Here is a 25580-nt window from a genome sequence, read left to right on the forward strand (position 1 = left end):
GACCAGGGGTTAAAGGGCCGGGTCCCAAATCTGCAGTGGAATTTTCATTCCGCTGTGGGTATGGGACCCCGTAGAGCTTCACTATACTCGGATCCGTAGTGGATTTCGCTGCAAATGGCAGTGTGAAATCCGCTGCGGATTAGGTAGATAAAAATAACTCCATCCCATAGTAAAAGTTTATATAACCCCCATTTTCATATTTATAGAATAAAAATAAACCAAAAAAATAACCATATTTGCTATCGCCAAGTGCGGAATCGCCTGAACTATTAAGCAATCACAATTCTGATCTTCCACGGTACCTGGTGTAAGTGTGAACAGTCGCCAAAGTGAAAGATTGCTGATTTTTGGTCACATCACATCACAAAAAAACAAACCTTTAATTAAAAGTGATCAAAAAGTTGCATAATATGCAAGTGTGGCACCAATAAGAACTACAGATCATGGCGCAAAAAATGACACCTCAAATAGACCTACGGATGGTAATAAAGCAATTTTAAACAAAGGGGGAGATTTATCAAGTTGGTGTAAAGTAGAATTGTCTTAGTTGCCCCTAGCAACCAATTAGAATTCACCTTTCATTTTTCAAAGAATCAAAACTTTATTAAACTTTACACCAGTTTGATAAATCCCCCCCTTAGTTTTTTTAAAAAAAAAAAAAGGTTTGACTTTCTTAAAAGCTATAAAATGTTATATAAGTTGCCTATTCTTGTAATTGTTCTGACTTGGGGAGCATAGACAACATGTCAGTTTTACCACATGGTGAACTGTGTAAACGGTAAACGCTAAACCCACCTTTTTTCAATTATACCTCCTAAATCTTTTTTTTTTCAGTTTTGAAGCATATTTTATGGAAAAATTAAGTGTGTCACTATAAAGTACAATGGGTGTACAAAAAAAAAATAGGCTTGTGGGTTTGTAGGTGAAAAAATGAAAGCGCTATGAATTTTTAAATACGAAGAGGAAAAAACGGAAATGCAAAAATGAAAATTAGCTGCGACATGAAGGGGTTAACTGCATCTAAAGTGATTCTAAATCTGTTGTCACCCTCCGGTGGTAAAAGGGAAATATAACACATTGTTTAGTTAGCATAACATACACTATGAGTTACAGCCCGCTTGATAGTCACACCCATCTTCTTTCTCTGAAGGAGGGAACATGCGTCGTCTCCCGCTCTGAGGAGGAAAGTTCAGTTCAGAATTTTCAAGACAAGTCAGAATTTCCCTTTATTAATCTAATTACAGCGCTGCGAGACCCGGGTCACTGTGTATTTCTATACAGGTAAGTTACCTTCAAAACTTTGTCATGTTCCTATCTATTCCACACCCTGTGTTACACATCCATAGAATCTCTGGAAATTTCTTAAATCAAGTTTTTATCTTATTCTTATATATATTATTTTTCAAATGTTCTTTCCTAATTTAAAGAAAACAATGTGGAGTGGGGGAGGGAACGGAAAGAGTGGGAGAGGAAAAGTGGGGGAAGGGAAGTCTCACAGAAAGTTAGAGACTGATAAATATTTCTGTTACATGTTTCAATGGGAAGGAACAGGACAAGAAGACACAGTGACTTAGGGTGGTATTACATGGGCCGATGGGGGCCTGATAATACCTGTAAACGAGCAGTGATCTGCTAGATTGGCGCTTGTTTACTGGGCCTATTACACGGCCCGATAATTGTTTAACAAGGGCTGCAGGGACATCGTTACCGATGTCCTTGCAGGTTGCAGCCCTTGCTTAAACTATTTACATTACCTATCCACGCTCCAGGGCTGCTCCTGCGGTCCGCTTCTCCCCAGGTCCCGCGCGCTGCAGCTTCAGAGCGGCCTGTCACCCTCTCAGCCAATCATAGGCCGGGACCCAGGGAGAACCGGACCGCAGGAGCAGCCCTGGAGCGTGGATAGGTAATGTATATCATCAGTCGCCGGTCGCGCACCGCTATTACACGTAGCGATGCGCGGACGGTGCCTGAAAAATATAGGTTATAACCTATATCAACGATCAGCCGATGATCGTTGTCATTGGCTGATCGTTGTATTTATTACACGGAGCGATAATCGTTTATCGATTATCGTTCCGTGTAATAGTACCCTTATTTGATGCTGAATAGTAATCCTTACTGGGCACAGATAATTATACGATTCTCTGAGAAAAGATGTAAAGGCAGTGGAAATTACTCGACCTGTGACTTCAATATGAGAATGCCAATATTGATGGTTTGGAACCAGGGGCGTAGCTAGATACTTATTGGGCCCTGGTGCAAAAGTTAAACTTGGGCCTAAATGTGCCCACAGCCTCCGGTTCTGGACATATCAGGAAGGAAAATAAGAGAAAGGGGGGGCACGATGGAAACCTGTAAATTTGTTACATGACTAAATAAGGTTCAGGAGGACGTGTTTTTAACAAGGAACTGAAGACAAAGGGACGTAATCTGATGTTGGTTGGGAGAAAGATCAGAAGCAACGTGAGAAAATATTACTTTACTGAAAGAGTAGTAGATGCTTAGGACAAACTTTCAGCAGATGTGGTTGGTAAATGTACAGTATGCAAATGTAAACCTGCCTGGAATAAGCATATATCTGTCCTAAGATAATAAGAAAGGAAATACTATGAGGGCGGACTAGATAGACCGTTTCAACTGTTTCTATGTTTCGTCTATGAATGGTAGGTTTGGTAGGCCTAGCCAATAGACTCCCTGTTTTACCTCCCCAGCTGGAGTAGTTATTCTGTGTTAGTTCCATTTTGTGTCAAATAATGTAAAGGCATCCATGAGGGGCTTAGAATCCAAGTATCACTGCCTTTGTAGTACGGCAAAGGATCGATGGACCTTCCCGGAAGTGGTTTGCCTTGCCTGCTGGTGTTGATGTTCGGGTAAGAAACTACTTCTATTCCCAGCAGCATAGTATCAAAGAGGCGGGGCATATGTGGTGTCCCACATTTAAGTGCCCTAGGCACATGTCGTAAAGTTCTCTCTCCAGTTCAGTGGTGACGAAGGTAGAATTCTCTAGTTTTACCACTAGGTGTCAGTGTTGTTTCTAAACTCTGTTATGTGTTGCACAGCTGAAGTAAGCAAAGGGTTACTGTTGTTATTGTACCATGTGGTCTGTGCTGACCTATAGGAGATACACTCTCTCTTTCTCTACCTATCCCTGTTCTCCACACACACACAGCCCCTGGGGAAGTAGCTAGTTAGCCCCATGTGGACTAGTGATGTCACGATACCAGAATTTTGAGTTCGATACCGATACTAGATTTTTTTTATTTCGATACTGGATACCAATTCGATAACTAATAAAGTATGAGAAAAAGCTACAACGACAGAAATATAATGCCCCCTAGACAGCGAATATAATAACCCCACCCCCCAACAGTTTTTATGCTGTTAAGGTCTTCAGGTCTGCACTATTATGGTGATAGCGGGTTATGGGCTGTTTATTTTATTTTACTACTTTGGAAATAAAATAAAAGCGCATAAAGCTACTCTGTACCCACAGGCAGGTGATGCAGTTATTGGCCTAAAAAGCTACTTTTAAACTTGCAGCCCTGTGCCCTTTGGCCATGGCTTAGATTGTGTATGCATTAGGCAGGCACACCCTCTCTGTCCCTCCTCCCCACCCTCTTCATCATTAGGAATGCCACTGGAACATTTTCTCCATGCTGAACATTGCACAGGTGCCCTAACGATCCAGCCCATGTGCCGTGCTGGCACAGGTTGGGAATAGTAGGCAATCTGCCTGGAGCATTCCTAATGATGAGGAGGGCGGGGAGGAGGGACAGAGAGGTTGTGCCAGCCTAATGCATACACAATGTAGGCCATGCCTGTTGGGCAAGGGGTTGCAAGTTTAAGAGTTGTTTTTTAGGACATTAACTGCATCACCTACCGAATGGACCCCAGGACAGATCTTGGATTAAAAGCAGCTATCCAAAGGTACAAGTGTTTTGGGAGGGTCAGATTGTGGGTACAGCGTCACTTTAAAGTTGTCCTACTCTGACTACTGTAACCTTTCATGTTTTGCCCTGAATGGCTGTGGTGTGCGGGATTATTTTTTGCACTGTGATCTGCAGTTTTATTTGCTATTACATTTGTATATATGTGACCTTTTTGATCACTTTTTTTAATGATTTTTTTTTTTTGGGGGGGGGGGGATCTGATGTGACCAAAAATCTGAAAATTTGAACTTGGCTTTTTTTTAGCGCTTACATTGTTTACTGTGATCATTTTATAGTTAGGTCAATAACACTTCAGCTATCAGACTATACTGGGAGTTGCTGGCTTGTAATATTTCAGCTATCGGGGATTGTCAATATGCTGCCAGGGTGTTCTGTATTATTTTGAAAATGTACAGTAAAGCTATTTTATTTTTATCATCGGGACTCATTTTTCCCCTTTCTGTGGATGGCGGTACCGATAGTCCGGGTGGTTCAATTGCCACTCAGGACTACCGTGACATTAGCCCAAGGGACCCATCACAGCCCAGCAGGTCACCACCCATTTACCATGTACAGCCAGCCACAACACAAAGCAGGTATCACCATCACACCTGTGTGCAGGACTAGCACTGGCATCACAACACTAACACCTCCGGCCGATCTGTACAGTGTCACTGATAACATCTCACCCAGTGTCACCATGCACCACACATACAGCCTCCATGTCCTAGGTCTGCTGAGGATGAATATCCATGTGCCAAATAAAAGGCTGGGAAGAAGAAGGAGGCGCTGCAGGCCTAGGGCATCGATGCTCTAGGCACTGCATTTTTCATACAGTGTCGCCTCAATATAAAAAAGTTTTTTACCTGAATACCGGCACCAGGAGAGAAGGGAAGACAAGGGGCCAGACATGCATTGAGGAAAGCTACCGAACGGTACCTGGAAGTTTGGGGGAAGTGTCAGGTGAATACAGATTTTTTTTTTTTAAAGGAAACTGATAGCACGGATAGCACTGATTGCCAGTTTCCCTTTGGCAATCACACAAGCAGTGCACACTTACTGTCTGCGTTGCTTAGTGATTAAACTTCTTCACGAAAAACTATCTTTATTCCGGGGTGTGTCTGTGCCACTGTCTGTGCCAACCCTGCACAGCCTCTACCCGCTCACTCTCCATCCAATGCTGTAGTGACCACATTAAAATCACCTCCAAGTATAAAATAAAATTTAAAAACTGAAAAACAGAAAATAGAAACAGATTGGAAAAAAAGAACATGTTCCAGTATGTCTGTAATCAGTAAAAACAAATATACATTCCATTAGTTTAACTATATTATAGACCAGCGGTTCCCAAGCGGGGTGCCGGGAGAACCTGACAGGGGTACCGCGGGATCCCGGTGGGAACTGTCGCTTTAATATCCCTAAAAGCTGCGAATACCGATCGGGTTGATGTTGTGTGAGCGGGCGGAACATTCAATTGAGCAGAATGTAGGAGCAGGACCTGTCAGCGTCCTGCTCCTACATTCGCTCCCAGCAGCCTATGGGACGACGCGACGTGACCTCTCCGGCAGGCGTGATGATGTGACGTCATCTGAGCTGCTCCCTGTAGCCACACAGCGTGGATTAGGTGAGTAGAATTTTTTTTTTTAAGTGGAGGCACAGCATGGGGGACATTTATACTGAGGGGGCAGCATGGGAGACATTTATACTGAGGGGGCAGCATGGGGGACATTTATACTGAGGGGGCAGCATGGGGGACATTTATACTGAGGGGGCAGCATGGGGGACATTTATACTGAGGGGGCAGGATGGGAGACATTTATACTGAGGGGGCAGCATGGGGGACATTTATACTGAGGGGGCAGCATGGGGGACATTTATACTGAGGGGGCAGGATGGGAGACATTTATACTGAGGGGGCAGCATGGGGGACATTTATACTGAGGGGGCAGCATAGGGGAGAGGCAGAGTAGGGATAGGGGTATTTATACTGAGGGGAAAGTCTTGGGGTCATTATTATGAGGCAATATTTGCATTATTATTATGAGAGGCACAGCATGGGCATTATTACTATATTGAGGGCACAGCATGGGCATTATTACTATATTGAGGGCACAGCATGGGCATTATTACTATATGGGGGGTACAGCAGGAGGCATGATCACTATATTGAGGGCACAGCATGTGCAGTTTGGGAGCCTATAGGAGGGAGAAAGGGAAGCAAGTTGCTAGAAATGTGCAGAACCTAAGATGTTTGTCTGGCAGGTTCTGAAGAGATGAAACGTAGCTGCAAGAAGTTGTCACGGAGGTCTGGTACAGATGGAGAGGAAACGGAGAGTAACATTTCGGATCAAAGAAGACATCACCTGTGAGTCCCTGAATGGCGGGTTTTATATTGTGTAGAAGATTATTTAATAGGGGTGCCCCGAGCTAAATTTTTTTCTAAGGGGTGCCCCGAGGTGGAAAAGGTTGGGAAGCACTGTTGTAGAGTATAGATAAGACTGTGCTTAAAAATCAACTTAGACAAACACAATGATCCAATACAAAAGGCATTTAGCAAAGCAAAAATCTATCTGAATGTCACCTATCCTGTTTTCTTTGCCCTTTGTGTGGTGCACGGAGCCATCATGCTTATTTAATGGAGAAAGAAGTATGATCTGGCCAAAACTAGTCTGAATATCAGCTATGTTGTTCTCCTTGCTTTTTGTACAGGAGAAAAATTACTGTATATGAGCACATGGCTCAAGAAATAGACAACTGAGGGTCTGTATGCAAGAACAGTGTCAGCCTCATCCTCCGCCGTACCATTAAAGGGTTGCCCAGGGGACCTGCCCCATTTCCCACAGTCATTCCCATGGAGCCTGTTCCCACTATTCAGCTATTTAGAAACCAAAAATGTAAAAAAAAATAATTTTATATATATTTATATATATATATATATGTAGCAAAGATGAGCAGCACTCATCTTTGCTACATATATATACTTCGTATTGCACGTTTTTTACACTACCAGTGTGCTGCAGAGTTTTTCTATTCTATATATATATATATATATATATATATATATATATATATTTATTTTATTTTTTTAACTGTTTTTAAAGTTACTGCACATGGTGATTCACTGGGACTATAGAAATTAATGGTATAACGTGACAACATGGAATGTGTTGTATGTCAGCCTTATATAGCATATACAGTGGTGCCTTGGATTAGGAGCATAATTCGTTCCGGGACCGTGCTTGTAATCCAAATCTGCTCTTAAACCAAAGCAAATTTTCCCATAAGAAATCATAGAAGTGTAGACAATTGGTTCCACAACCCAAAAATAATGATTTATTTTTCTGAATTACATGTAAAACAGATGAAACAAAGATTAAGAAACATCAGAATATGTGATATAAGTTACTGTACAGTAATGGAGAGGATGGGAAACACAAGGGCGGACAGAGACTGCAGGGAGCAGGAAGGAATGAGCAGGGCAGATGTGGGCACATACATGCAGCACTCTCTGTCCGGGGAGAGCGGGGTTACAGCTATGGAGAGATTACCTCCACAGTCCTGTCCTCTGATGTAAGCCCCAGCCTGAAGTGGATCTGCTATGATTTGGAAGGTGAGGGAGACTTCTTGGGTCAGAGTACAGGGCTGTAGACCCCGCTATGCAGACCATGCCCCTCCTCCACTCGCGCTCCCACCCAGAACATGGAGCTCTTAAACCAAAGCAATGCTCTTAAACCAAGTCACAATTGTGAAAAACTGTGAGCTCTTAAACCAAAACGCTCTTAAACCAAGTTACTCTTAAACCAAGGTACCACTGTATATGTAAAAAAAATCATTTAACTCCAAATGACATACCAGCCGCAGCAGTAGCTTTAGCAGCTAGATTCACAGTAGCTCTATACTATGATTCTAGGAACCATATCAGCACAATCCTGCTGATTGGTTCCCTTTAATTGCTACATTTCTAAAGGTCTATGATACTGAAGTACTGTAAATGATAACATCCTTGGTTGTCTATTGTAGTAAAGTACAATTTATAACTTTTCTGGTGGTTTAGGGTAGTGACAGGGTTAACCTCCAAGCAGCACCTCTGAAGGCCTCAGGCTCTGCCTTCCTCTTGCTCCTTCATCCCAGGACATGGCGGCTGGTGAACTGGTTGCATAGGCATGTCTGCTTCTCTACTGAGTATATTAAAGGGGAACTCCAGGTAGAGTTAAAAAAAAAATGAAACTTCTGCAAAAGCATATCACAATACTTAAATGATACTTGAAAATAGACGTGTGGCACTCAGCAATAAAGTTGCAGTAAAAAGGTCTTTATTCCAGCATAAGCAGGGTCATAGAAATGTGACAGAAAAATACAAGTAGGCGACGGACCGTTTCGCACTCTGTATGTAACGCGCTTCCTCTCAGCCTCAGCGCGTTACATTACTGAATTATTTGCAGTACTTTATCATTTCATTGTGGTCCCACTCGCACAGCGCTGTATTCTCTACCTGTAATGCTGATATTGGAATAAAGCAAAGAACTTTTTAAATTTATTTTTTTTTTCTTTTCATCTCCACGCACATATTATGATCGAGCATCTTTTATCTTTGAAGTTGATTCCCACAATAAGGAAATTATACGGTATTATCTTACATGGGATATACTGTTTATGCCTTGTTTTTTGTCCAGGTGGATTGGCAGTGCCGGCTCTTATCCTCTCTGCCGTTTAGCATCATTTTATTGTGTTACTGCATCATTTTTGTGAATACGCTGCAGTACTGCAATGACACTCCAACATGTGTGAACATAGCCCTAATTTCACTGCAGAGTTTTGCACAGCGAAGTTGAAACACCTGCTTCTGGCCGGTCAGAGATGGTGAATCACGCCCTGCCCCCTGTCTGCATCATCAGCCTGTGCTCAGCAAACACACACAATGTGAGACAGAGGCATGGAATATTTGTCTCCTAAGGTGGGAGAGCAGAGGGAGCAGGAGACAATGTGGATTGGCACAGAGGCCATATTTCTTCACTTCCTGGATTTCTATCAGCTACCAGTGTGGCAGAACCACACAGATACAGTAATACATTGTACAGACACATCTATATAACTTTTAATAGAAAACAAGATTTTCTTATCTGAAGTTCCCCTTTAAAGGCTATATTAAAGGGATGATGGTGGAGAGTAGGGTCGGCATGATGGATTTCTGCCTTTTGTTCTTGCGAGGATAAGCCAGCACCAGAGCTGTCTGGCTGTAGCTTACCTTTACTCTACTCATAGGGAACATATTAACATTTGGCCGATAACTGTCGACTCCATTATAAATCTACGGGGCTGTTGGACAGACATGACTGACAGCGGGGAAGTGCTGAGACCCTCTGCAATAAAATATTTTGACATGTTCTTGTGCATTGCTAAAAGTTTTTTAAAGGATTACTTTAAGGTTCTGAAAAGAAAATATCAGAAAAGAAATAATAACAATGTCACAGTAGATAATATCCATGTAAACATTGTGTCACAAAGGGGAGAAGGAGATAAGTGATTAGAGATAATACGTTATTATGACTGAAGTACATAAGTCCAGGTGAATTGTTTTGCTCTATCCACAACTAACAAGGTGACATTTTTTATCTCCGTAAGGACACAGGGGATTTTGGCCTTGATGACCAGGTAAATTTTCAATTTTGTGTTTTCATTTTGCTTTTGTTTTTTCATTTTGCAAAAAACGCTAGTCAAGAAAAGCAGACAGATTTACAAGAGCAAGAGAGGAGCATGAGAGAAAGAAAGAGAGAGAATTCAAAGAAGAGAAAGAGAGGAGGGGAATGAGAAAAAAGTGTGTGTATGGGTGAACTTGTGATCACGATTGGCATCCACTGCCACCTTCTCCTGCTTGTGCATTGTGTAGTTGACCTTGGATACCCATTCCGCAAGGGATGGAGAAGTAGAGGACTTCCAATGACGTGGCAGCACCACTCTAGCAGCAGTCAGTGACAAAGCTGTCCCCTCTTGACTGAAGAGATGGAGCCTAAGATTATGGAGAGGAGGCCAATTTGAGTTGTGAGGTACTGAGGAAAATAGTTGCCAATAAAACTTGTGGACTTAGGGATAAGTATATGTGTAGCTGCTGCTTACTGGTGGAAATAGTAACATATGAATAGGTACATATATAGCAATGTGGAGATAATAGATGACTTCTGTGTCAAAGTCAATGGTTAGAAGCATGTAAATAAATCAGTTTGGCAAATGGTAGGGATAGTGGGCTCTGCAGGGTGGGTCACAATGTAGGTGAGATGTAGGATAGGGTGTAATACTGTAGAATCAGGCAGGCCCTCGATGAAGCAGGTAAACAGTAATTGGCCATATAGGTCATGATTCATTCCACCTCCTTGAGTAATAAGAAAGTCTCCAGATATCCGCTCCTAGGTGTTAAAGCGACTCCGTATCCACAATCTGACCCCCTGAAAACCACTTGTACCTTCAGATAGCTGCTTTTAATCCAAGATCTGTCCTGGGAACCGTTCGGCAGGTGATGCAGTTACTGTCCTAAAAAACAACTTTTAAACTTGCAGCCCCGTGCCCAACAGCCGGGGCTTCTAGTATCTGTGCTCTAACTTTGCACCACCCATCCGTCCCTCCTCCCCACCCTCTTCATCATTAAGAATGCCACTGGAACATTTTCTCCTGTCTGAACATTGCACAGGTGCCTTAACAATCCAGCCCATGTGCCGGGCTGACACAGGTGAGGAATAGGAGACAATCTGCCTGGAGCATTCCTAATGATGAGGAGGGCGGGGAGGAGGGACAGAGACGTGGTACCTGCCTAATGCATAGACATTCTAACCCCCGGCCGTTGGGTACAGGGCTGCAAGTTTAAAAGTTGTTTTAAAAGTTTTCAGTTTAGTTTAGGCGCCGCTAGCCAACATAGGCACGTATATTTTTGTATTAATTAGATATACGAAAATATATGTAGTGCAAACATAGGCTAATAATGTATTCATCATATCTGTAAAAATTGTAAGTTGTAACTCCATAGTGAACCCAGAGTAACAGTAAAAAGACACGGAGAAGCTGCTACAAAAATAAAAGCAATAATACATTCAATACATTGAATGTATTGGTTCAAAACAAACATGATATTACATTATACTAGCAGACTTTAGACAGGTTAGCCATTACCCTGACATTCTGTGGTTCCATTGTCAGGATACATTCCTCTCTTGGGTAGCTTGCACTTTCAAGTTTCTGTTTGTACAGAAATGAAACTTAGGGTTACGTCCAGGTTCACAACCATTTATAACATTGCTTTAATGTATAGTAAATGAAAAAGAAAGCAACTTTGCAGTAAAATAAAATATCACAGACTAAAAAGAAATGAAAACTTGTCAAAAATGTTTTACTTTTTATTTTGAATGGATCAGAGCAACACGTTTCTGAGTGGAGAATTTGCAGTATTGTCTATTAAATGAAGCCAGGTGATTATATGTGAGCGATGATGATATATGAGTGCCCAGAAAATTTTTTATTACAGTATGATGTGTATAATGTACTCTGCTAGGTTCGTATGATACTTGTACTTGCTGATGATGATGTACTTGCTAGGCGATTATTTGTTATAACTGTAACGACTGGAGTTGTGGATCCGCTGTACCGCCGCTAGCCATGGCGTAAGCCGCACCAGGGAGCAGAGTCTAAGGGGCCGCTGGTCTTCACCATTCATTTGATCCAATTACAAACAAATAATCGTTCGTATATCAGGTCTTTCAGTGTTAACACTTGTTGTTCGAGCATTCACAGTGATTAGTAGTATATTACAATCGTAATTCCAATCATATTTATGAACAGATTAACAATTTTTAATTAAGAAAAAATAATCGCTTGTCTCTACATGTAAAAGGACCCATATAAACAAATTTTCGTTCGTCAATTGATTGCTGCAGCGTTTACGCCACAAGATTATCACTTAAATTCAAGGGATTTAATGATTTATTGCTCTATAATCGGCCCGTGTAAAAGGTAACCCATCAGGGTCTTGAGCCACAGATGTTGGGTTCAAGTCTGGGGGAATTAGCGGTCCAAACAATAGCGGACATTTTCAAACTTGACATGTCGCATTGTCTTGCTGGAGGATCCCATCCTCCCAAAAGAAGATAATCAGCATGTATGGTTATATGTGATCTACAAAGATCAGCTGAGATTGCCGCGGACGTCAAAATACACAAAAAACACCGAACCTTTTTGTTCTCACAGTTTTTCTTTTGTCACTGTTCTTTCTCCGTTTTTATTATTAAATTCAATGGACTTTTCAATTAAGTCACACCCAAAGGCCAATTAATAACCCCAAACTAGAATACCGTACCAACAGCCGTCATTGCACTAAGAGGAGGCCAGGCTGCTAAATGATGTCCGTTATTTTTAGACTCAAACTGACAGGCCTCATTTTAAACGGAGCTGAAAAAACGTCGATATAGAAAGTGATTTACTGTACATGCTTATCTGGGTGTCAGGCAGTTCCATATACTATTATCTTACTAAATATGTGCAAAGTAATAAAAGTGTTCACTTGTTTTTATATGAAGCGGAAAAAAAGAAAAGGCTAGAAAAATGCATAAAATCACAAAACAGGTAAGGGTAACCTACCACCAAAAGTTGTTCACTGCAAAAGTAGAATAAAATGTAGCTTTAAAGGGAACCAATCACCTCAAAAACGCATATATAGCTTTTTAAATGTGCTGTTAGAGCACACAGCACACTTTCCATATATGTTTCTATATACTCCCTGCCTCTCCCGTGTAATCCATAAAGTAACTTTATAAAACTGGCGCCCGGTATGCAAATTACCTCAGGTAGTCACCTGGGCGGTGTTCGGCTAGATGGTAGTCACGGTCAGTCTGGGTCCCCTGGGTGTTCCTCAGCGGTAATCACGCCCCTGTGGGTGTGATTCAAATCATCCAGTAGCTCCAACGTCACTCAGGAGCGCGCTGTGCACGACGTCGGCGCGCCTACGTTCTTAGGCCGCCGCGCATGCGCAGTACACCCGCTTCCATTCTGGCTGTACTGCGCCTGTGCAGAATAGCCACGAACTCCGGCGCACACTGAGTTCAAGGCTATTCTGCACAGGCAAAGCCCCATGTTTTTGTAAAAAACATGGGGCTTTGATCAGTGGATGTGATGGCCGCCCGGGGAGGGGAGGGTTAGTGATCGCCCACTAGGGGGGCTGATCTGGGTTCTGGGGGACACTTTTTTTCATCTCCCCTCGCCGTGGATTCACGGTGGGGGGAGATAAAAGTCAGTGGCGCCGGTAATGCCCAGTACCAGCGGCCGCCACTATAACGGTAATAGCGGCGATCGCCGGTATGGGGGGGAGGATCACCCTCTCGACCTCCAGTTTTGAAACATTGTTTCGCACAGAGGACTTTACCTGTACCTCAGCCCTATTAACCCCTTGCCTCTGCAGCCTGTTTTTGGCCTTAATGCCCAGGGTCTACTTTTATTTCCATTTTTTTTCATAGCCATTATATCAAGTCACAGAGGCTTTCGGGTGCCAAATATTTTAGTAAGACAAGTTGACGTTTTCATCGGTGCCATTCTGGGGGACATGTGACACCCTGAGGGGTGACCAATACGGGGATCATTTATAAAGGGGGATGGGGAATGTGTATATTTATTTATTAATAATTAATTTTTTATTATATAGTTATGTATGTATTTGTTTGTTTTTTTCACTTTTAATTTTTCAGGTATATATATAATACACTACAGCACATGATCTGCGCTGTAATGCATAATATATTGTACGAACTGTCAGTGTTTTACACTGACAGCTCATACAACAATCAGACCCACGCCTGATCGTTAGAAATCATAGCAACCCAAGACACACTGGGCAGTGTCTGGGTTGCTTGCGGGGGAGAAAGAGAAGGGGGGTCGGTGGGAGGGGCTATTTTTTCCGAATACTCCTGTTTTGCACCAGAATGATAGTAATTATCGCATGGAAATAATAATGTTTTTATTTGTATAGCGCACACTGATTCTGCAACACTTTACATAGTTTTTGCCAACCCCTTCCCTTACGCAATGGAAAAACTCATATATCCCACTATACAAAGTGCTTTATATTAAAAGAAATGATCCTAAAAAGTTTGACAAAATATGGTCCCACTGACTGGTGGTACCCGATACAGCTAAAGCTAAAGCTGGGGGGAACAGAAGTGGCGGTGTATGAATGTTGTGTGAATGGTTGTTTGTCAGTATTCAATCTTGGTTTTTCTCTAGCCAATCCACCCTTTTAAAGGGGTTGTCCGGTGCTAAAAAACTATTCACAGAATAACACACATTACAAAGTCATACAACTTTGTAATGTATGTTATGTCTGTGAATGGCCCCCTTCCCCGTGTCCCACCGCCCCCACCCGTGTACCCGGAAGTGTGGTGCACTATACTCACATGTCACGTGCCGACCACGGTCTCCGATCCTCAGCAGTGACGTCTTCTTCAGGCGGCCGGCGGATATTCCCGAGTGCCGGCCGCCCTCTGCAGCGTCATCCGAAGCTCACCCGCGATTGGCTGAGCATAACTGTGCTCAGCCAATCGCAGCTGAGCAGCTGATGACGTGGCCGCGTCATCAGCTGGTGTGGTGTCAGTGAACTAGCCAGACCTTCCTCCGGGAAGGAACAACCAAGCCAAGGAATGTCTCCAATCAAGGAAACCACCCAAGCAAGGTATCCATCCACAGACAGCTGTTTCGGGGTATTTGCCCCTCATCAGTGTGGAGTAGGTTTCTGGCTAGTGGGAGCACATACCTAGTAAGTGCATGCAAAAGGATGCTGGTTGATGGATACCTTGCTTGGGTGGTTTCCTTGATTGGAGACATTCCTTGGCCTGATTGTTCCTTCCCGGAGGAAGGTCTGGCTAGTTCACTGACGTCGAGACATGTGATGGTATCTCTGCAGTGTTCCTTTGCACATTTGATTTCCCAGGGGGCAATGTTCTAGAATACACTAACGTCTAAACACGTGATGGTGTCTCTGCAGTGGTCTGGTTGATCTCCCTGAGATCAACCAGCATCCTTTTGCATGCACTTACTAGGCATGTGCTCCCACTAGCCAGAAACCTACTCCACACTGATGAGGGGCAAATACCCTGAAACAACTGTCTGTGGATGGATACCTTACTTTGGGTGGTTTCCTTGATTGAAGACATTCCTTGGCCTGGTTGTTCCTTCCCGGAGGAAGGTCTGGCTAGTTCACTGACGTCGAGACATGTAATGGTGTTTTCTTTTGCATATTTGCTCTCACCTAATGAAGTCACTGATTTATTTTATATATTTTTTTAAGTGGTTTCCAATTTAATTGTAGACCATATTGTTCTTTTCTCTTTTCAGATGCTGAATAACCGATTTCATTCGTAGAAGACTTTTGAGAATATAATTGTCCTGAGTATTTGGGGCTGTAAGCCTGGAGTAAATGGAGTTGACCTAAATAGTACTTGTTGAACTTGTTCTGTTTTAAAAAGTAAGTAAAATAGGATGCTCTTTAAAGATGTGTTCCTAAACATTAGCAAAATATAATCGAAATGAATTACATTATATAGATTGGCTTTATTATGTAATATGATTTCAGAATGCTAATATGCTCTTTAAAGATAACCTTACTTTACCACCACTTAAAGAAACAAAAAACATAAATATGATTTAAATAAATCACTTAATTCCTACCCCTATAACCTTTTTATTTTTCTGTCTACATGACTGTATGAGGGCTCAGTTTTTGCATCATGGCTTTCAGTCGTTTTTCTGATATGTGATATGACAAAAAATCTACAATTCTGATTCACAGTATTTATTTGTTCTTTGAACCCTGTTTGCCATCCAGGGCTTAAAAAAAACAATGATATTCAACAACAGTTAATGTTTAGTTTTTCTTTTGCTTATATTACATTTTTATTTGAAAAATTAGAATTGAATGTGGTATATTGTGGTAGTCAGTAACGTTTAATTGTTTGACCAAGCAGAGGGAAAAAATTATGGAATCCCTCAAATCTGAGGAAAAAAATGATAGAATCATAAGGGGAAAAAACACTCCAACACATCCCTGGTATTTTGTTGCACCACCTCTGGCTTTTATAACAGCTTGCAGTCTCTGAGGCATGTCACTGTCATTAAAAAACTTTTTGCAGAAATCAATAGTACAGGCAATTTTAAGAAACTTTGTAATTGGGTTTATTAGCCAAAAAATTCATTTTTATCATGAAAAAGCAATTTGAAGCTCTCCCCCCTGTCTTCATGGTTCTCCTATGGGGAGGGGAGGGGTGGAGGGAGTGGAGGCACTGAAACAGGACAACAAAGAGTTAATTTACAGCTACATCACTGGGCTATCTCCTCTGAAGTCAGCACTGACCTCTCTGACCTCTGAATACCGGCTTTCACACAGCTCCCACTGCGTAATCCTTTGTTCTCTGCTGGCGACTAATCTCCCTCCTCCCCCCTCCCCACTCCATAGGTTACACAGGGCCTGACTGATGTAAAAGAGTCGAGTTTTCCTGATAATGAGCAGTGAATGAGAGAGAGGAGGGGGGACCTGGGAAAAGTCTTTTTAAATGCAGATAATGGCATATTTGCCTAATAAACCCAATTAAAAAGTTTCTTAAAATCGCCTGGACTTTTGATTTCTGCAAAAAAAAAAAAAAAAATGACAGTGACACTTTAATGAGTGACGTAGAGTACTCTTCATCAATCTGGCCCCAACTTTCTCTGATTGCTGTTGCCAGATCAGCTTTGCAGGTTGGAGCCTTGTCATGGACCATTTTCTTCAACTTCCACCAAAGATTTTTAATCTGGACTATTTGCAGGCCATGGCATTGACCTTATGTGTCTTTTTTTCAAGGAATGTTTTCACAGCTTTCGCTCTATGGAAAGATGCCTTATCATCCTGAAAAATGATCCCAACATCCCAAACATCCTTTCCTTTTCAATTGATGGGATAAGAAAAGTGTCCAAAATATCAACGTAAACTTGAGCATTTATTGAAGCTGTAATGCCATATTCCCAGTGCCTTTACCTGACATGTAGCCCCATATTATCAATGACCGGAAATTTGCAGGTTTTCTTCAGGCAGTCATCCTTATAAATCTCATTGACAAAAGTTCCAGCATCACCTTGCCCAATGCAGATTGGCGATTCATCACTGAATATGACTTTCATCCACAGTCCACAATTGCGTTTCCTTAGCCCATTAAAACCTTGTTTTTTTCTGTTTAGCTGTTAATTATGGCTTTCATTTAGCTTTTCTGTATGAAAATCCATTTTCCTTTAGCCGGTTTCTTACAGTTCGGTCCGAGACATTGACTCCAGTTTCCTCCCATTCGTTCCTCAATTGTCTTGTTGTGTATTTTCTATTTGTGAGACATACGTTTTCTGCCTTGACGCTTTGATGTCTTCCTTGGTCTACCAGTATGTTTGCCTTTAACAATCTTCTCATTTGGTCCAGATTTTAGACACAGCTGACTGAGAACAACCAACATCTTTTGCAACATTGCCTCATGATTTACCTTTTTTTTTGTTTCAATTGACATCTCTAGTGTTGGAGCCGTGATTCATGTCGGTCCACTTGGTGCAACAGCTCTCCAAGATGTGATCACTCCTTTTTAGATGCAGACTGACCAGGAGATCTAATTTGATGTAGGTGTTAGTTGTGGAAATGAAAAATTACAGGGTGATTCCATAATTTTTTTCCTCAGAATTGAGCGTTTCCATAATTTTTTCTCTCTACTTGGTCTAAAAAAATTTGCCCTTTAGAGGACCGGACCAATTTCAATTTTTGTGTTTTCGTTTTTTCCTCCTTGTGCTTAAAAGGCCATAGCACTTGCATTATTTCACCTAGAAACCCACATGAGCCCTTATTTTTTGCGGCACTAATTGTACTTTCCAATTGCAGGATGAATTTTTGCATAAAGTACACTGCGAAACCAGAAAAAAATTTAATGTGTGGTGAAATTGAAAAAAAAAAAAAAACACATTTCTTTTATTTGGGGGGGTATTTGTTTTTACACTGTTCACCCTGGGGTAGAACTGACTTGTTAAATATGTTCCTCAAGTCGTTACAATTACAACGATATGTAACATGTATAACTTTTATTTTATCTGATGGTTTGTAAAAAATTCAAACCATTGTTAACAAATATATGTTCCTTAAAATCTCACTATTCCCAGGCTTATAGCGCTTTTATCCTTTGGTCTATGGGGCTGTGGGAGGTGTCATTTTTTGCGCCATGATCTGAACTTTCTATCGGTACCTTGATTGCGCATATGCGACTTTTTAATCACTTTTTATTACCATTTTTCTGGATTTGATGCTACCAAAAATGCGCAATTTTGCACTTTTTTTTTATTTTTTTGTGCTTTTGCCATTTACCGTGCGAGATCAGGAATGAAATAAATTAATAGTTCGGGTGATTACGCGGGTGATTACGCGGCGATACCAAACATGTTTTTTTATTTTTTTTTATTTATTACATTTGAAAAGGGGGGTGATTCAAACTTTTATTAGAGACCGCTAGAGGCCATAAACAACATATAACATAGGTGCTACAGGGACTCACCTACTTTATCACTGCATTCCTAGTTTTTTAGGGCACAAACAATCTTTTCACCAGCACGTTTGACAGACATAAAGATTAACAAGAAGGGTAGAGCTGGGTGAGGAGGGGAGGGTCTAATAGCTTCCAGGCGTGATTTAACAGGTAAAGATTTAGTCCTGTACTTTACAGTGCCAGTCAGTGGTTACAGAATTAAATTTACTGACTGCAAGATTGTGGGTCTGGACTGAACTAAGACATGAAAATGTATGTTGTTATGTCATATGTTATAGACATTGCAGGAGTAGTAGCATAAGAGAATTTAGGAAAATGCTCACAAGACAAATTGATGTTGCTTCCTATATGATGAAAAACTGTTTATCTTGGATTTATTTAAAAATGTATTGTTTTATTTTTTAGGAGTTTCTACGATTACAGCTTTATAATGACTGATGTATTGAATTTGCCCATGAACCTTGATGAATGGACAAAAGAAGACGTAAAGCTTTGGGTTACTGGACAACTGAAACTTGATCCTGCAGTTGCACACATTCTGTACAGAGAAGAAGTGACTGGCAATATCCTAAAGTTATTAACTAAAAAAGACTTTTGTGATATGGGGATTAAACACGGGCCTGCCTCTGCATTATGCCACAACAAAAAAGAACTTATTGAACAACTCAAAGAAATAGCACAAAACCGTCCAAGTATTGTAAATGAACACAAACCACAACAAAATGATTGTGTCACTCCTTTAGACAAAAAGGTGAAAACAGAAGAAACTCCTTACAAAGGTCTAAGAAATCCTGAAACAAATAGTTCTTACAAGGTTCCAAGTTTTGTAAGAGTAAAACCTTATCCTTTTGATACTATCCATGAAAGCAAATCTTACACTAAATATCATCTTCTTCCATCTGAGTCAGGAACATCTAATTATATTGACCCAATTCATGAATACAAGGAGTTTACCAACACAACTAATGCCACCGAAAAAGACAAAAAGATGAAATTCTGCAATGAAGCTTTTAGGTTTGCAGCTGCATGCATGAATGCGCGTACAAACGGCACCATCCATTTTGGAGTGCGGGACGACCCACATGGGCAAATTGTTGGTGTTCCTGTAGACAACAGTGAGACTTATGTCAGGTACCTGGATGAAATGATTGACAAATACTTTCAGGAAAAACAATTACCGCTGGCAAAAAAATGCATTCGGTCACCCCGTTTTGTCAGTGTACTGCATGAACAGAACACTCAATCCAATTTAGTTGTTATAGAAGTAGATGTGGTTCCTGAGTATGCTCACTGTCAGTCACAAACATTTTATACATCTTCATTCATTTACGCAGAAAAAGACAAAAGGTGGAGAAAGAGTAAAGAAGAACATTGTTATTACCGAGATGGAGGAAGCTCCAAAGACATTTTGGCGAATATACAAAAGGATTTAACATTGTTTATTTCTGACATTAACGTAAGAGATGAAGACAGAAAAAGAGCAGAAGACATGAGAAAAAAGAAGCCACAGTGTAACCAAGTAGATGGTTCCAAACTTGCTAGTTTACTAACAGGAAACCGGGACTCATTGGACAATTCATACTATAAATGGTACATTTTAGTTTCTAACAAATGCCACGAATCCCATGTAAAACATTTAGGTTTTATTCAGGAATTAAACTGGTTTGCTATTCTGGATTTTGACCCAGAATCCATCACACATGGCCTATGTAAAGTCTACCAAGAAAACAGGAAACCAAATTTACATTTTCCTCATCAGTACAAGAAAATGGAAATTGTCACACAGGAAAATATAGAAGAACTTAAATTATATCAACAGCCCAGCTGGGTTTTCTGTAATGGTAGATGTGATCTTCAGAGTCAGAATTATCAACCATTGGATTATAAGATGTGGTGGAAGGAAAAAGCCGCTGATGTTAGAAAACTGATTTCTTTTATTTCCAGGAAAGACCTAATGGAGCCGGGGAAATTCCTTGTTGTGTTTTTATTACTTTCCACTGTTGCAGATCCTCTGGACCCTATGAATGAAGTGTTTCGTGCATTTTTCCAGGAACTTAAAGGCATGACTGATATCTTGTGTATATGCGGAAGTGAAGAAACTTTTCATAGTTGGAAAGACTTGCAGGCAGGAATGATAAGTGAAGACGAAATGGAAGAGAGATGTGTTTATAACCTCAGCATTGAAGATCTAAATGGGACCATTCTTAGACTAAAATCTACTACCCGGTCAGCTAGACGCTTCTTGCCATCACACAGTGGTTCCACTACCATTTTACATAGGAAAGATGAAGACCTCATGACGTCTTTAGATATTCTTTGTGTAAATGAATGTCAGGATACAGAAATAGAGAGTAATAAATCTGCATTTAATGAGTTTCTGAAGAATCACGAAGAGCATTTTTATAGGGGAGGGAAGGCTACATGGTGGAATTTCTATTTTTCGTACGAAAAATACACTGGACCATTTATTAAAAGAGACATACAGGCAACATTAAAGGACAAGATAGAATCTTGGTCTAAGTGTGAGAAACAAATAAGTGTAAAAATAATTACTCTGTTTCATCACCCTGGATGTGGAGGGACCACTACAGCAATGCACGTCCTCTGGGAGCTGCGAGAAACATTCCGTTGTGCCACCTTAAACAGAAAGACTGATAGCTTTTCAGATATTGCAAAAGAGGTGGTCAGTTTTGCAGTTCATGGATCACCGGGTAGCAATACATTTTATCCAGTCTTACTCTTAGTAGATGATTATAAAGATGAGGAAAGTGTATCTATATTGCAAAATAATATCCGGTCAGCAATTGCAGAACGATATGTAAGATATGAGACACCAGTCGTGATCATACTAAGTTGTGTGAGATCTCAGAACCCCGAGCAAAGTGCAAAATCTAATTGTACAAGCAGTGTTGCCTTAACATATAAACTTTCTGCACAGGAACAACGGGCATTTATAACAAAATTAAAGGAAATTGAAGAGCAATTTGAAAATCCTGATAATTTCTACTCTTTTATGATCATGAAAACCAATTTTGATCAGACCTATATTGAAAACACTGTTCGAAATACTCTAAAAGGATTAAACAGTGCAAGCAAGACAACCAAGCTCATTTCCTTTCTTGCCCTTCTTAACAAATACGTGACAGATTCAACAATTTCTGCATCTATTTGTGAAGAGTTTCTTGGCATAACAGCAAAAAAATCATGTTGGCTCCCCGAGAGTATTGAAGATACCATAGGCTCTTACTCCACCATAATTATTCGCACAGAGGTGGAAGAATATGGCAGATATGAAGGCCTGCGCATAATCCACCCACTGATCGCACAGCAATGTATCGAGGAGCTAAGGAGCACATATGAGATACAACAAAGTAGTATCATGCTGGAGCTGCTGCAAACCAATGTGTTCCACGATACTGGAATAGGCAGAGAGATTTTAATACAAAACATGCAAAGTATGCTGGTGACAAGACATCGGAAGGAACATGGAGATGAAACTGATACCTTGTTTTCCCCTTTAATTGAGGATATACAGAAAGCTGAGGGAAGCTCAATGGTGGAAACGGTTCTAAAAGAAGGCACAATGCGATTTAACCAGAACCCTTACATTTGCCAAGCGCTAGCACGACACTTCTATATTAGAGAAAAGAACTTTAATGATTCCTTTGACTGGGCAAACAAGGCAAAACGCATTGCACCTACAAATTCCTTTATTTTAGATACTTTAGGTCAGATCTACAAAAGCAAGTTGAAATCCATGATGGAGGCAATAAACAAAGACAATCCCATATCACCAGAAAAACTTGAAAACCTACTAGAAACAGCTTATATGGCATCAAAGACCTTTGAGGAGTGTCAAGACCAAACAGAAAGGACCGAAAAAGAGAGATCTGAATATGAAAACTCGAATGCTAGACATTACAGGGTCTATAACACAGCTGGATATCTTGGCCAGATTGAAGTCTGCCTGTACACCGTAGATATTCTTCTGTATATACCATGGTTCAAATCAAATGACAGTCTGTCAAGAAAGCACTTGACACAGTACTTGTCTGGTAGATGGGATATTTCAGTGGACAATGTCAGCGAAAATTATAAAGATTTCTATAATGTTCTCAGTGAACATAAACCATTTCTAATGAAACTAAAAGCATGTTTAAAAAAAGCATTCGATTTCTTCCAAGATTATTTTGTCTACATGAAGCAAAGGACCATCCATAAGGAAAGCACAGAATTCAAAATACGTGTCAGAGTTTCTGAACTTCGTAAAAAATACAACGAAAAGTTCTATGATTATGATTTAATGCAGATTAATAAAGAAGAAGACCAAAGAAAGAAGAGCATTGCTTTACTTAAAGAGGAATACAGGGGATGTTTGGAAGTGTACAAGGCCGATAGGTTCTCTGGAATCCTAGAATTTCTCACAGACCATGGAAGAGATGCTAAGAAGGTGGAAAGCATTGTCAAAGCATACACGTATCTGTTAGAGAAGTCAACACAGGAACCAAAAATGCTTCTTAGGGACAAACAAAATTTCATCTTGGCAAATATTGTGCTTCACTGCATTTCTCCTAAATCTACAGAGATTAAACCAGTGGAAACACTGGAAAAGAATCTTAAAGAGATTATGACTAAAATTGGACTTGATCACAAATACCCAGAACCCTATTTCTTGGCTTCATTACTTTTCTGGCCACAAAACCTGCAGGACCTGGATTCTAATTCCGAACGTATAGCCGATTATGTCATCTCTATGAGAAAGTCTTTCAGGGGCAATTATAAGCACATGTGTCGTGCCAAGCAACCATTGGCACATTTCTATCTCGGTAAAAATCTTGGCTTACAAAGACTAATTCACAAAGGAAAAATAGATCAATACTTTTCTGAAGTGCCGGTATCAGATTTAAACTCTCTCTGGCAAAATGGAGACATTTGGAAAGAGTCAAAGATTAAAGAACTTCTCCTCCTTGTACATGGTAGAGCGGAAGACAACATGATTTATGTGGAGTGCGGCAATACAATTAATATTCCTGTGCGACCTGTTTATCTTGGACAGCTAAGAAGCGGAAAAAGCATTGAAAGAGTGACCTTCTACTTGGGATTTTCTATTGATGGACTGATTGCTTATAACATAGAAAGCATATAAAATAACTTATAATCATTGAATAACCTGTTCTAGGTTTGCAAGAGCCTATTAAACTTCTTCCATTCCGTTTTTCATAGATCTGTAATAATAATGTGTTTCTCAAGTGCACTAGTCACACTTTTTGCAATTAAAGGAGAAGTCTGGCATTTTCTAAAAGCTGGCAGACTGCAGGGTGAGGGGGGAAATTGATTACAAGTTACAGCTTACCTCTCTCTGTGCCCGCAGTGAGCAGCTGTGGGACCCCCACCAGGCTCCCAGATCTCCAGGGTGTCCACGTCAAAACCCAGCTGACGGACTGGGGCGGGACGCTGCTCAAGTCACTGATTGGCTGAGTGGCCAGCCCATCAGCTGGGACAAGCATTTATCCCCAGAATCGTGGAAAATGACTTCCGGCAGGGGTCCTGTGGCCACTCCAAGCGCTTACCATGGGCACAGGGAGAGGTAAGTTCCTGCTTGTAATCAATTTCCCCCCTCCCCCTGCAGACTGACGGTTTTAAGAAATCGCTGGACATCTCCTTTAACCTTATATAGAAATGTTATGGAGAATATAGAAAAATAGTTATAATATAGAATATAGACTTTTTTTGTATAATATAGAACGTATAGTTTTTGCTAATAATTTTGTACCATTGTGAATATGTAGCGCTGACTAGATGACCAGGTGGTCTTTTTCTGCTGACAATCCTCTATGTTACCAATTTTGCACTAAACACATTGTAGGATATAAAGCAATGTCAATCAAATTGAAATACATCATTTTCTATTTTTTTATGTGCCAAAAGTTATGATTGTAACAATGTTTACATTCATTTTTATATTTCTCTGTTTAAGACAATATAATAAACATGTATTCAGTCTTAAAATAAATTGATCCTTCTCAAAGGGGTGGTCTTTTTTCTGCCCAGAAAGTTAAAATGTAAAGGTCCCCATACACGTTATACTTATGTCCCGTTCGCAGGAGTGTCGACAATCGGTATACAGTGTATGGGAGTGGAGATAGGGTCAGGTGTGAAGGAATATCAGTCTGTGGCTTACTCCTCCCCATAGAGAACACAGGAACATTCCTGTGCATGGGGAGGACAGGAGAGACAACGCATTCAGTTGAAATTTTAGTGTAATTTCAGGTGTCTTTTTAAAATGGGCTGTCCTGTGTGTGTACATGGGAAGCAGGACTATCTGGCCATTCTATCATTTAGTATATGGCATTTCCCCCTGCTTACCACATCACAAACTCAATCTCTGTGTCTGCTTTTCCTATGCTCAGCTGCAGTATGGATGCAGACTTGCCTCCTCTTCTGGTGTTGCCAGTGTCCCCTGCTGACTGCAGAGCCTCCACTTTCAAGACAAACTTATCTCAGGAGTGACAGCGTGCTGAGCCAATCACTCGGCACAGGGCTGTCCCGTATCAGTCAGTAACTGGCTGAGTAAGCTTGTCTCGGGATAGGAGGCTCTGCAGTCAGCGGGGGACATCGGCGACCCCAGGAGAGGACATTGGAGAGCACAGAGAAGTAAGCATAGTAAGTTTATTGCTTTATATGCACCAGCAGCAGTATATAAAAAAATACCAAAATGCCAGACAACCCCTTTAGGCATGTGAAAAACTTTACTCACAGACCATTCTTCTTAGTTTTTTTGTAATTGTATTTTTTTAATCAATATTTTATAGCATACTACCAAAAAAAATCACTTGCAAATGATAAGAAAAGTAACAATGGATAATAAAAATGTTCCAAAAGCAGAGATAGGAACATTCGTAAATGTGCAGGGCAGCCCAGCCTGGTGAAGGGGAGTCTGATTTTAGCTCTATGAGGTACACAGGGAGAACTGCTGTCAGTATGTACATTGAGCATACTTACTAATACTTTGTACTGACCTATTTTACTATAAAGTGGCCAACCCCTTTAAGCTACATTTGCTTACAAAGTATTGTAAAAACCA

At 40.8% G+C, this 25580-nt stretch overlaps 2 protein-coding genes across 4 annotated transcripts in view; one reads left to right on the forward strand and one right to left on the reverse strand.

The window, feature by feature from the left end:
• FAM133B (family with sequence similarity 133 member B) overlaps positions 1 to 25580 on the reverse strand; it is a 51912-nt gene that overhangs the window by 18506 nt on the left and 7826 nt on the right. The window contains exon 3 of the mRNA XM_069959436.1: positions 11088 to 11153. Coding sequence (XP_069815537.1) covers positions 11088 to 11108 — 21 coding nt within the window. The 5' untranslated portion in view covers positions 11109 to 11153. The remainder of the gene's footprint in view (positions 1 to 11087; positions 11154 to 25580) is intronic.
• LOC138784017 (sterile alpha motif domain-containing protein 9-like) lies at positions 1144 to 24509 on the forward strand. 3 transcript variants are annotated; one of them, XM_069959431.1, is made up of 4 exons: positions 1144 to 1281; positions 15291 to 15420; positions 17486 to 17585; positions 18902 to 24509. In XM_069959431.1, coding segments are annotated over exons 3-4 (4743 nt in total). In that variant the 5' UTR covers positions 1144 to 1281; positions 15291 to 15420; positions 17486 to 17583; the 3' UTR covers positions 23643 to 24509. The 3 variants fall into 3 exon arrangements, with proteins under 3 accessions (XP_069815532.1, XP_069815534.1, XP_069815533.1); XM_069959432.1 differs by lacking the exon at positions 1144 to 1281 and adding an exon at positions 9488 to 9581; XM_069959433.1 differs by lacking the exon at positions 17486 to 17585.

Source organism: Dendropsophus ebraccatus, chromosome 2 (assembly GCF_027789765.1).
Source record: "Dendropsophus ebraccatus isolate aDenEbr1 chromosome 2, aDenEbr1.pat, whole genome shotgun sequence".
Classification (NCBI taxonomy): domain Eukaryota; kingdom Metazoa; phylum Chordata; class Amphibia; order Anura; family Hylidae; genus Dendropsophus; species Dendropsophus ebraccatus.